At 37.6% G+C, this 13,146-nt stretch overlaps 1 protein-coding gene across 1 annotated transcript in view; it reads left to right on the top strand.

The window, feature by feature from the left end:
• Positions 1–2,782: 2,782 nt before the first annotated feature.
• CPEB3 (cytoplasmic polyadenylation element binding protein 3) overlaps positions 2,783–13,146 on the top strand; it is a 154,069-nt gene continuing 143,705 nt past the window's right edge. The window contains exons 1-2 of the mRNA XM_024199007.1: positions 2,783–2,890; positions 5,269–6,167. Of these exons, the coding sequence (XP_024054775.1) occupies positions 5,280–6,167 (888 nt within the window). The 5' untranslated portion in view covers positions 2,783–2,890; positions 5,269–5,279. The remainder of the gene's footprint in view (positions 2,891–5,268; positions 6,168–13,146) is intronic.

Genomic DNA, 13,146 nt, shown 5'->3' with positions numbered 1-13,146 from the left:
CAGTCATTCATACATACTTTGTCCCATAATTAAGACATATTGCACCAGTTTCATTTAAAGTTTATTTTTAATTTAGATTTTTCTATTCAACGAAACTCAGTGCCCCATAATATATTATTATATTTCTACTAGCTTTAGTAAGCTAAAATGAAGGCACTTTTCTCATAATAAAATACTGCAAAATTAGGTCCAGTTGTTTATTTTTTTCACCCTAACGATCCTTTTATTAGGAGAGGGACCCTTGGCACCCAGATTCTGTCGTCTTCTTATGGTGGGCTTTCCCCACTTTTCCTGATTACTGTATATGGGAAGGGGACATAGATAATATTCAGGTTGCCTGGACCCTCCTCCTCCATCTTCTTGGCTGACCTGCAGAGTGAAGCTGTCATCATGGAGACCTGAATGGGTTTAGGCTGCTGCCCCTTCAAAATGGAACTTTCACTTTCAGGTCATACATATGTTGACTGGGCTGCCTGACATCAGACTTCGAATGGGAATCCTTACAAAATATCTAAGACAGCATTCCATGGCTACTAGAGATGATTACATCAGTTATTTCAATTTAGGAACATTTCCATGAGCTAGAAGCTGCAGTGGTGGCTTTCACCTGAATAGAGTCCAAAATGTAGTGAACTTCACACTTCTGAACTTTTATTGTCATGAGGATTTGGTGGGGTGCAGGAAGTGGATGGGATGACAGGGGCCGATTGGGCCATCAGAAGATATGAGAGGAGTGCAGCTCTCCAGATGTCTGATGGAGAAGAAAGACTATTGGATAAGGAGGAGATAGTGTATTGGTAGATAATGTATTGCGGTTGTTGCCGATATTCAGGGACATACAAGGGATAATACCGATAAATCCTGATTGTTATCTGTGGGAATAGGAGCAGTGTATATAATTATTTTAAAAGCTTGGAAATTAACACAAAAAAGGTTTTGGCCCAGTCAGGTGTATCAGGGCTCTGCTCCATCTGTCCTCAAGGTTGCAGAGAGCCATTTTAGCTCCCAGTGCAAGTTAAACCACTCTAGAGTTTGCTCTTGCTTGAGTTGTCTTGGAACAGCTCCCTAGAGGCAGTAATACTGGTACGGCCATATCCTTTTCTGCTCTGGCACTCTGCCCATTTGATGGTGGGGTGGCATAAGGGAGTGGCATAGAGTCAGTATAACCAGTTCTATGCTAGTCAGATTCCCTGTTCAAAAGAATCCTCAGATGCCCTACTAAAGCAGCTTCCTGGCCCATTTGTGCAATCAGAGTGGCAGCAAAGAGTCCAGGAATGGATGCTGAGAATCTGGTCATTACAGCTTTGACTTACAGTTCCTAGACTGCATAGCCCACCAACTCAAACTGTAAAAAGCAAAGAAATAAGCAGTTAAGTCACTTGACGCCTCAGCTATAATTCCACTCCTTTCTCCTTCTTAGCTTTAACTGTCTCTCTTCCAACGATTGCTCATATATCTCCAGCCTCTGTTGAACAACCAGTGTGCAGCCACACGCACCAATGTTCACACAATGCAGATTTAAATTTTGTAATGAAAACTAATTATTAACATTGATGACATGTTAATATAACTTTTCCTGACACTTTAGGAAAATATATTGTAGCCAACATTTCCAATCTGACACATTATCTCAATTATACAGGAATACAACATACAGAACTACACAGAATGTAATTTATGAAAGTCACAACAATGTTATATTAATAATCAAAACAACGGAATATATAACCAATTAATATGGTTTGAGGATGCATATTGATCTCTGAAGAGGAGCTGGAGAGATGTGGGTGGTAGAAGGGAGGTAGTGGAGGAGGAACTGCTGACTGATGTGCAGATGGAGTGTTAAATTACTTAACTGCTTGTTTACCCTCTTTTTTGTAGCTTGCATTGATAGGATATTCTGTCTAGTAACATAAACTCAATGTTGATGACTTTCTCGTGTGGGAATCTACCTTGGGCATTTATATAGCACCAGTAACCATAATATGTAGATATTGATCTTAATTTACTTTTAAAATCTCACATAAAACCTGTTAAGTTATACCCAGATGATGTAAGACTATATTTTATCAAGAATATTGTGACTGCAATATAAAACATTTATTTCAGCTAAGAAACATTGTAACTAATATTAAAAAGTAGTGTCTTATCTCTTCATAGTGGAAGTCAGGTTGTGATTTTGCACTAGAATAGTTTAATTAACTAGCTAGTGACTAACATTTAATTTATTATTTTGGGTAGCTGTATTTGATCTGTTTTATCTTGATTTATACATCTGTCAGACTGCTGGAGGCTTTTATTGTAATTTCGATTTCCAGATCAATGTATCCCATCAGTTTTTCTTATGAAAGCTAATGATTTTGGGCTGCATTAATTTTAAATGTAATCTGGGTTGCAACGACTTCCCCCTGGAGAATGGATGTATTTGATCTCGCCTCCTCTCAGTACTGTAGTTCTCCCAACATGCAGAAGTCAATAGCCGTATGTGGAAAAGACTTCAATCCCCATAGTTCTTTGGGTGAGCATGCGCCATAAGCTTGCAGTTGTCAAAGTGTTCTTGCCAGAGCGGTCGCCTATTTGTTGTATAGCAAACCCGAAAGAAGAAAATAAATACTGTCATTGTATTGATCTTTAAATACAGAACACTCAAAGGTAACTGTTCCTAAGGAATTTCTGCGTTGACTGCTTGGGTTACTGCATACGAACGGAGCTGGTATTGTTATGGGGATATAGATTTCCTGTACTGGACTGTAAATTTGCACAAATACTTATACCAGCAATAATCAAGAGGCACCGCATATTAGCCCAATATTAGACATTGGTTGGCCCGTCTTTCAAAGTCATTTATTATCCAGTGTTTCTCCATTCAGACTGGCTTCATTCATTAAAGGTAGGTCTTGACCTTGACAAGAGGGTTGAATTTGTGCTGAAATTTTACCTTTAAGGAGTAATGGAAAACGGATGTGGATTACTATCCTCAGGATAAAGTTAATATACAAATAACTAAGGAAAGATATGTATCTGAAACAACTGCTGGGGTGGCCACTGTACGATTACTTGGTGAGTTAGTGAATCAAGTACACTTTATTGAAGGCAGGATTTTAACCTTTCAATTGTTTTTTGTAGAACATAACTTTCTAAATGGGTGCATCAAAAAGCAAGGAAGGATTATAGGTGTTATCTTTTCCTCCCTTTATCCTATGGAATGCCCAGCAATTTTGTTTAGTTCTAACAGTTATGGTGATTTTGATAGAAATTCAGCTAATGGAAAGCTACACGAAGCCTGGGATATTGTGGCTTGCTGCAGTACGGCTTTAAACTGCCTCGAAAGGTTTCCTGCACCTCTCTCTCCCCCCCCCCCCCCCCCCCGCCCCGCAGCAGCAGCAGAGCTGCGTGATACAGATGCAATAGTTTACTCCTTTCTTCCTAGGAATTTGGCTTAATGCTGTCTCACTATATGGACTGTTAAAGTCATAATTGTTGGACTTACTTATTTGAATAGAGAATAAAATAAACAGAAAACGTAACGTAACTAGTAGCAGAACCTGTCCTGTCAATTATCTCTAAAGCAAAAGCGTGTGTATGTATATATTGTGTGAATAAAATATAGAGTTTGAACTAGATGGAAACAGCTAATATTTAAATAATCTTTGTAAAGTGCAATCTTAAACGAAAGCCATGGGTCATATAAAAATGGCTAATATAAGAAATTAAACTTTGTCTTCACGCTTCTTGACACCCTTCCTAACCAGCTGTTTAATTTGACATCACGTTATTTTGCTGCAATTAAATAGCAATCTAAAAGTCAAGTGCTTTTTAGAAATACAAACGCCATATGGTTAGAACAATTAAAAATGTGCTTAGGTATTCAGAGATGCCTACTTTTATTGACATGGCTACTTGATTAAAATTAGTCATAAATTAATAGACTTATTTAAAATATTGTCACGAACTTTTTTTGTGTGTGGCCTCTTTAATTGTAAATACGTCTGCGAAATTTGGGGGTGGTTGCTCTGATAGTTGCTTGCAGAGGTCGAGGAGTAGCGAATGCATATACCTTACTCTGGTACTGAGTTTTAAAATAAGGTTAACATTTGTATTACTTGACCTGATGTATTTTATAAGAAGTACTTTTCTAATAGGTATAGGACTTGCTCACACTACATAAATTTAATTTCATAACGTTTTAACTTGTTTACATTTAGTGATTGACTTGTAAATTGCATCTTTAAATCATTCAGTCCCTTTCATATGGAAGAAAGGTGGTTTTAAAAATGTGTGCATGTATAAATGTATAAATTAAATGTTTTGATTCGCCCCACTTTTTAAATGTTGTGTTGAAAGGAACAGAGACTTTAGTATTTAAAATACTAACTCCAAGCTCTGCTTATAATTTTGGCCTGAGATCTTAAAAGTATGCTATTCTGTAGATTTCACATATATAGTCCTGTCTGTAGTGAGTATATCCGAAATACACAAGGAAGGGACTGTCCTAGGATGCAAAAACCCTGTTTTATAGAGAGTAACCCTGAAGTGAAAAATCTTAAGGTCATCAGAGGCAAATACAACCTTGTTTTGTTTTTCAATCAGAGTTGATGCTTATGCATCTGGCCAAACAGTAAACTGTCAGGAAAGAAAAGGCCAGTAAATGATGTGCAGCTAAGAACGTCTTCCATTATCAGCTCAAGAGTCTGAGCATGTTCTGTGGTGTTAAATGGAATAATTGAAAACCTGTTTGTTAATTAAGGGAAATGGGCATCCTGCTTCTTTAAAGGTCTCCTCGTATGGAAGGGGGTGGAGGAGAGTAAAGGCTGGTGTCTTTTTAACCTTGCTGAAGGACGCAGCAGTATTTATTGACGTATGCAAATAACTGGGGAGGAGGAGGAGGGTGCTTGGAAAAACAGGAACCAGAATCAGTTTCTCATTGCAGGGTGAGAGCTCTGAGTTCCGGTGTAAGAGAAAAGAGACGTGGCGAAATTGCTGTATATCTCTGCCCTATAAGCACATCTCTCATTTAGATTGAAAGGAATCAAGGCATCAGAAAGGGTGAAGCCTCTTAAATTATATTTGAAGGCAAGCTAGCACGATCACACTGATTAAACATTGCACTCCTAAATGGGGGAGGAGGGGGAATTACGGATTTGCCTTGCAACTAGCAATGGCACGGGATTTTAGCAAGCAAAATACCAAAGCAGTGCGGCTAGTGGTATGAATGAGAATAATAACCTGTCTTTGTGTTTCCCCCCTCACCCCCCACCACTGTTTCAGCTGCACAAACCATGCAGGATGATTTACTGATGGACAAAAGCAAAGCCCAGCCCCAGCAGCAGCGGCAGCAGCAGCAGCAAGATCCAAACGCAGCAGAAACCCCTTCTACACCCATCTCATCAGAGACGTCTAAACCGGGGGACAGCAGCCCAGTGACTAGTATCGGCACAGCAACTTCTGTCCAAAATAGCAAGGAGAAGATGCAGATGGAGTCCCCCATCTTGCCTGGCTTGAGTTTTCACCAGCCTCAGCAGGAACCTACACCCGGCACCTCCTTGTCTCCGTCCTTCGGCAGCACCTGGTCTACAGGGACCACAAACACAGTGGATGATAGTTTTTTCCAAGGGATTACCCCAGTCAATGGCACAATGCTTTTCCAGAATTTCCCTCACCATGTCAACCCTGTGTTTGGTGGCACTTTCTCTCCCCAGATCGGCCTAGCTCAGACTCAGCACCACCACCATCAGCAGCAGCAAGCCCAACAGCAGCAGCAAAGGAGATCACCTGTGAGTCCCAATCAGGCACCTTTTGCCCAGAGAAATGCTGCTTACAGCCATCAGCCCATTATGACCAGCAAACCGTCTTCCTCCTCTGCCTCTTCCTCTTCCTCCTCCAGCTGGAATAACCACCAAAACGCAGCCTGGAGTACACCTTCCAACCCCTGGGGTGGGTTGCAAGCTGGCAGGGACCCTCGAAGGGCAGTAGGAGTGGGGGTTGGGGTAGGAGTGGGGGTTGGGGTGCCTTCCCCCCTCAATCCTATTTCACCCCTCAAAAAACCTTTCTCCAGCAATGTCATTGCCCCTCCGAAGTTCCCACGGGCTCCACCCTTAACCCCCAAATCCTGGATGGAGGACAATGCCTTCAGGACCGACAATGGCAACAGTCTGTTGCCTTTTCAGGTAATGTCTTAATGCACCTTTTGCACTAGTGACAGATATCTCAATGTTTTGTTTAAGGTGCACTCTGCACCAATATCTCATCTAGAAGGTAACATGTCATTTTCACCTTCTTCATAGCTCATGAGTATTTACCTCTTCTGAAATCGTACTGGCTGCTCTCAGAAATTGCATACTCAGATCCAAAATCTTACATATGGACAATAGCCCTATTTTTCTTCTAATTTCACTTTTTTAAATTACTGCAAGGGGTTTTAACATTAGAAATCTGGTTGCTTTCAGGGAACATAGTTTCTATAGATTTTATATTCCATTCCTGTGGATGATAAATGTGTGTATTTAACTTGTATAGTATTTGCAAAAATCCTATATTATGTTAAATGGTGAGGAATATGGGGCTATTAATGTATAATAGCTGGCTTCAGATTTCTAACTAGAAGGCTAATTTTAAACAAAGATGCTTCTGAACCTGATATGCAGCTAATTACTTTTCACCATTAAAGAGGTTAATACTTATTGTTGAGATGTGGTTTAAGAAGGACTGTATTCACATAATGTATGCAATCAAATGTTGGAAACTTATCAAATGTGTAATCCAGTGTTGCATCCAGGGTGTAGGTTTTTGATACATCTAGAAGCAGCGTAGGTGTGTACAGAAGGAGTGCCGTATCTGTTTTTTTTCTAATAAGAAGATCTCTATTCAAATTGACATGATTTAGAAATGGTAGGGCAGTATTTATTATTTTGTAAATTAAAACATGTTATGCAGTTCAGTATATTTGCAGAGAAAAGAGACAATAGGACACGACCTTCAGAGCCATATTGCAATGGAGTCTATTTACTAGCTACATAGCTCTGAAATATTTAAAGCTGCAGTGTCCTTCACCAGTTTGGTATCTAAGATGACAAGGCGGATAAATTACAATTGAAACTGAGGGAAATAGAAGCTCTGCAATTTTAATGTCGAGTGAGGCTTGTCTTGGTGTTAAATACCTTTTTAAAGTGGAATAAATTAGGGTAGGCACTCTCACGTGTATCTGCATGAGATGAAAAGAATCCCCCTTTGTGCCAATTATCATTTCCAGTCTCAGGTCAATTGGAATGCTTCTGTTTTACGATATTAAGTGATATGTATGCTTTTGCTTTAGAGAGACACTTTCTCAGAAGTTACAAACTGCTAAGTTTTTAACATATTACTGGTAATAATAGGAATGATGTTTAGATTGATACTTTGTGTTAGAAATGTAGGAAATAAGAAAAAAAGTTGATCAGCTTTAATGGATATTACTAGTCTAAGAAATATGCATTCCTTTGCATTTTCTGCCATTCAAATAGGGATGTTAAAGTGAGCCTTGAGACTTCATTTTGCTGCTTCATTCTGTTTAAAGGGAGACATGCTAATTTCTTATTGGCTACCCTCAGTGGAGGAGGAACAGGTTTTATTGAGCTGCTGTCACTGTCTCTGTCGCATCAAAGAGTAAGCAACCCTTGAGACATTCTTTTCCCTGCTGAAGTTGTTACATCACCATGTTCTGAACAACATGAAAGGTTAATTGACATTAGCTAGCTTTCACCTATTCCTAAAGGTGACTAGTAGATGCATCCAAACTGGTACCCATACTTAAGTTCTCTAAAAATAAGATTTTACAAAATCTAAGACCAATAGCACTGTGTGTTTTTTTTATGGTAATTCTAATGGGAAGTGTCTTTTATAAATATACATTCTCCTGTAGTATTTGCAACCCAGACATAAGCAGTATTGTGCTAGTGCAGGAGTACCAAAAGTGAAAATTAATAGAAAATGCCATATATTAAACTTCCCATTCAGAAACAGGGAGCAGACAGCATATGTAGTGAAAAGTTAATTAGATTTTTAAAATTCAGTTTTGAAAGTCTAGGTGTTGTAACATAGGTCAGAAAAATTTACTTTCGTCAACATGAATTTTAACCTGCTAGTGGCCTATTAAACTAAAAACAAATATGTGCCAGTGACTACTTTTATGGCCAGGTGAAATATGAGCCTCAAAATTTTTTCTAGTGTCACAATGACCTTTTATAACACACAATCTTGAGTTTTGCTTAAGGTAGTCGCCTGGATTAACAATTATTATTCCTGTCTGAGTCGTTTTTTCATCATTACTACACAGAATTTGCTGGAGAAGGAATCTTGTAACCGTAACATGGATTATATAGACAATTGTCTGGTTTTTATGTTTGCATAATTAAATTTCAGTTTCCTTTTTGTAGTGTAGTGACAGTTTATTTTAACATCTGTTGCCTGGTATTTTGTCTTAGAAAAGTTGGGCAATGTGTTGGCACATGAAGGTTTGCTTATTGGCACTATCAAATAATTCTGGCAGGTTCATCAGTCTGTTAACCTTAATTACTTTGGTGGGGTTTTTTGTTGATTACAATGGTATCTTGCTGAACACTCTCTATCAATATGTTAGAGTGCATTAGTTAACTACTTTTACTATCTCATTTAATTTCCCCATGTTGAAATTTTTTAAACTGTAGACATATAACATATTAAACATAATAGAACGTATAAAGCAATGTTTTAAACACCCATATTTGCCTAACTATTTATTGTTTGAGTCACATTGCTGTATCTTGCATTTCACAAACATTATGAACGAGGTCATTGCTCCGAGGAACTCAGTTTTGTTCAGACAACCTAGTTGAAGGATTAAAAAGTCAAAGGAGTTCTGGCAGCATCTGAATTGTGACCAGTTTTGAGAGGCAAGTAAAAGATGCTTTGAAGGAGAAGGTTGTTCCTACCATAAGGGGCATTGTTATAAATAAAATAAAGGTGGAAAGCTGAAAGCAGAAGACATAAACAAAAAGAACAATTGAAACAGGACTGGGTAAAACACAAAAAATAAGATGAGAGAATAAGAGAAGATGGGCAGACGTGGGGTGAGGACAGATGTATAGAGCCTACAAAGTGTCGATGGGGAACTTTTACTATATGCTGAAGATAGTGAAGGGATTCGAAGAGGTAGGGGCTGATGAGGCAATAGAGGAAGATGATTGTCAGAATACTTAATAGTATCATTTTAACAAATTAGTGGAAGAGTCATTTCTCAGAAGTAGAACAGTTTCAGCATACAAAATATTCTGATGATCCTGCTGCTTTCCTCATTGTGTTTTTGATACATGTAAAAATACACAATTACAAGTTACATTTTGAATACATATAGGTATAACATAACATTTTGCTTCTACTGTGTGTGTGTGTGTGTGTGTGTGTGTGTGTGTGTGTGTATACACACATACACAAGCATCTAATTGTTTTTCCAGTTTTTGATCAAACCCAGCTTTACTGACATATTTCTACTAGTGATATATTTAAAAGAATGTGAACATGGTATTATCGCTTTTATATTTGATTTTAGAATACCATCTTTTAAGACTGATGTTGATCACAGATAGAAGAAAGAGACTGCAATAATTATTTACATGGGGATTAATGGTTAGGTTGAGGCAATAGGGAGTCTTCCCACTGATTTTAATGGGAATTGGATTGGACCCATACAAATTTGTTAACTAAATTTAGAAAATAACTTCAGTTTTGGCAATTGATATTTAATATTAAAGTAAATTTATAAATTCATAAATTAACATTTTTATATGTATTTAGTAGTGAAGCTCATTAATAGGTGCAAGTACTCTGCCATATGTTGTGCTGTCTTTGCTTACCAAAGTGAAATGGAGGGCAAAGGAATAGACACTATATCATGGTTACAATTCCAGCATAATAACTTTTCCACCTGCTGATGGACTGCTCTTTAAGAAGCTAAGAGGCTTCTATCTGTCTTTTTAAATGTATAAGGTACTTCATGTTTTAAGATATTGGTATCTTTTTGAACTACAGCTATATTGCTGTTAATGTATATCCATGAAATACAATGATGCATAGAATAATTTTGTCTTCAAGCCCTAGAAGACCATTGCTAACTAAACTCTGCTAGCTTAAATATAAGAGAACACCAGCTAAAATGTAACCTTTTTCATAAGGTAATGAATTAGTTATTTCACTGTCACAGTACAGTAATCGTATTTCTTGCTTGGTATTACAGTAACTTAAACAGGTCATCATATAGAAAATGATGGATGAGTGGCAATGAGAGTGCCCATTGAGAAATTTTTCATATCACCAAATCTCCAATATGAAATGAATTCCATGCAATTTTCTACAGCCCATTTGTTAAAACTGAAACATTAATTAGTGCAATAACTATTAAAAATCCCTTTCCTTTTCTCTTAGATTTTAAATGTCTCTCTCATATAGTATTCGGGGTCACTGTCCTTTTGGGGAATTTTAGGGTAGGTGTAAATCCATTTGCACAAGTAGTTTTTTAATTTTAATTCATAGTTCTAAATCTGACATTCTGGGTTATAATTTTTCTGATATGAGGTTAGTAGATTGACATTAAGTATGATTTGCTATGCAGTTACTGTCATCAATACAGCCTTTTACAAGCACTCTTGAATATAGACAGATTCCTATTTCTTTGAAATAAATTTTTTTACATCAGCATTTAAAAACCGATTATCAAGGAAATTTTGCAAGATTAATATAATCAGATGTAACAAATATTTGTTTGAAATATATTTTTAAATCCTAAATTCAACCTGCTATAGGTGGGATGTGTAACTATTATAAAAAATGGTCCATTTTGTTTGGCCTCACTCTTGTATTTCTGATTTTTTTTATAAGCAGTAGATGCCACATTGGTCAGTGAAATATATTGTTATAAAATGTTGTTAATTCAGCAAATTACTGAAAGATTTGAAATGAGTTTTTTAGATCTTTCAGGTTATGTACTATGTATTAGTACTTGAAATAAATGGAAATGTATGGGCAGTTGGAATTCCAGCTACATAAAAGCAGAGAATGTGCAACTTCTTGAAACACTAAAGGAACATTTAGTGGTTGTAGGAGTGACACAATCCCTTTTCCCACTTGGGCGGGTTAGATACTTACCAACATAAATTATTCATTTACATGGTGAGTAATCTGATCAGAAATATTAATATGTGATCATTTTTCCCCCTGTCATCCTAATGATACTTTTAGCTCAACAGGTAAAGCTACTGTTTGTAGCTAGTGGCTTCAGAAATTGTGAATGGTTTTATCTTGTTTGGTTCAGACAATTAATTTGATTGTGTTCTACTATCTGCATTTCTTAGAATTACTGAAAATGTATTGGCATACTAAAAAAGAACTTGCAAAGACTAACATTCATAGGAGCTGATACAACGAAAGGCAAGTCTACACTACAGCTTAGGTCAATCTAATTTATCTTGCTCAAGGATGTGAAAAAGCTCCCCCGTCAACATAACTTGCGCTTCTCGAAGAGGTTGAATAATTATGCTGATAGGAGAGCGTTTGCCCGTCAGCATAGTGCATCTTCACCAGATACGCTACAGTGACGCAGCTGGATCGGTGCAGCTGTGCCAATGTAGCGCCATAGTGTAGACTTGCCCTAAGACTCTAACGTTTAATATCTGGATTCTTGTACAACTTCTGCATGCAACCACGAAATCTAGTGGCCTTCTGCACATAACACTCATCCCGAGCTTATTACACCATTTATTATTTGAAAGTGTCAAAATTTGGTCACTAAGTACTTATGGGCGAGTAAATGTATTTTTGATGTTATTTAATAAAGGTAGACTTTTAATTGATTCACTTAAACTCTTTGATTTATTGTGCTATATTAAGACTTTTTTCAATAGCTATGTTTTTGGCCAGGAACAATTGGGTAAGAGAGAATGACAGTTCCTGCTTCTGTGGGGAGATTATGCTAGTTATCCCTCCTCTTTATCCTCTTGCCCTTCCAATGCTGGGTGGTTGTTGCTAGAAGCCCTACTTGTGGATATGGGAATAGGAATAGGTGGTGAGTGACTGGAGAGTTTGTAGCCTAGCAAAAGGAGAAGATATTATGAGCTAGCTGCCTAGATGGTGACCATTTCTATTTCTTAGGAGCTAGCAAAGTAGTTGTCCAATCCACCTTTCACACAGGATGTCCACCTTTCCTTTCTGGATACAAAGTGCCAGTAGGGAACAAATGCCAGTGGTATCTAATGTGAACTTCTACAATGACTGAATTGTGTGAATCTGCGCTTGTTTGGATTGGGTGATGTTGCCATATTTTGAAAGCATTTCTTTATCAAATAATTTGTGGGGAAGGGTAAATATGGCTAAATTTATTTAATATAGCTTGATGGTGACCTTTCAAAGGTGAGCTAAGGCTGTCTGACTAGTTTTGTGTTCTATCGTCTGGTTGAGGTAGTCATTACAAGTTTGGAAAGCCTATCAGAAAAAGTCTTACACCTCTTTTTCGATTAAGAAACAAAAGAAAGGACACTTGTCCTAGATCACTAAAGTAAGTAAATTGTTTCCCAAAATTGTGAAATGAAGACATCACAAACTTCACCACCTTATGCTTCTTTGAGCTTGCTTTCTCAGACATAAACTCATACCAATGTGCACATATTTAAGAAGCGGGGTGGCGGGGGAGGAAAAACCCTACCAATCCAAAACACTTCACTGCACACACACACTTCATTCTGGAGAGAGGATGAGAACAAAAATAAACCACACATGACAATTTGTAGTCATGCTGCATAATACAATACTAGAAGGTGCTCAGATGCTACAGTGATGAGAGCAGCCTAAGAACCTGTTTAGAATTTATTAGAATGCTGCTACAATACATCTGTAAGTGAAATGCAAGTATGCAGCTAAAACAGTATCTTCCTGTAGGAAGAATGAAAACTTTGATGAAATGAAGGGTACTGCTAATATAGTCTTTTAGTAGCTTCAGTCATTCTTTCTATTCAACCCGTATGTTATTGACAGAATCAGGAGCTTGACTCAGAAGCTATTTTTCTCTCCCCCATTGTGAACCTAAGGATTACTAGTGAGCAACCTTAGACTCCAGTTGGTAGGAATAGGAGCAACCGTAAGTAG

The sequence above is a fragment of the Terrapene carolina genome, unplaced genomic scaffold (genome assembly GCF_002925995.2).
Source record: "Terrapene carolina triunguis isolate 2854851 unplaced genomic scaffold, T_m_triunguis-2.0 Scaffold95, whole genome shotgun sequence".
In the NCBI taxonomy this organism is placed as follows: Eukaryota; Metazoa; Chordata; order Testudines; family Emydidae; genus Terrapene; species Terrapene triunguis.
Note: the sequence above shows the minus strand (reverse complement) of the source record. Positions and strands in the feature narration are given on the sequence as shown.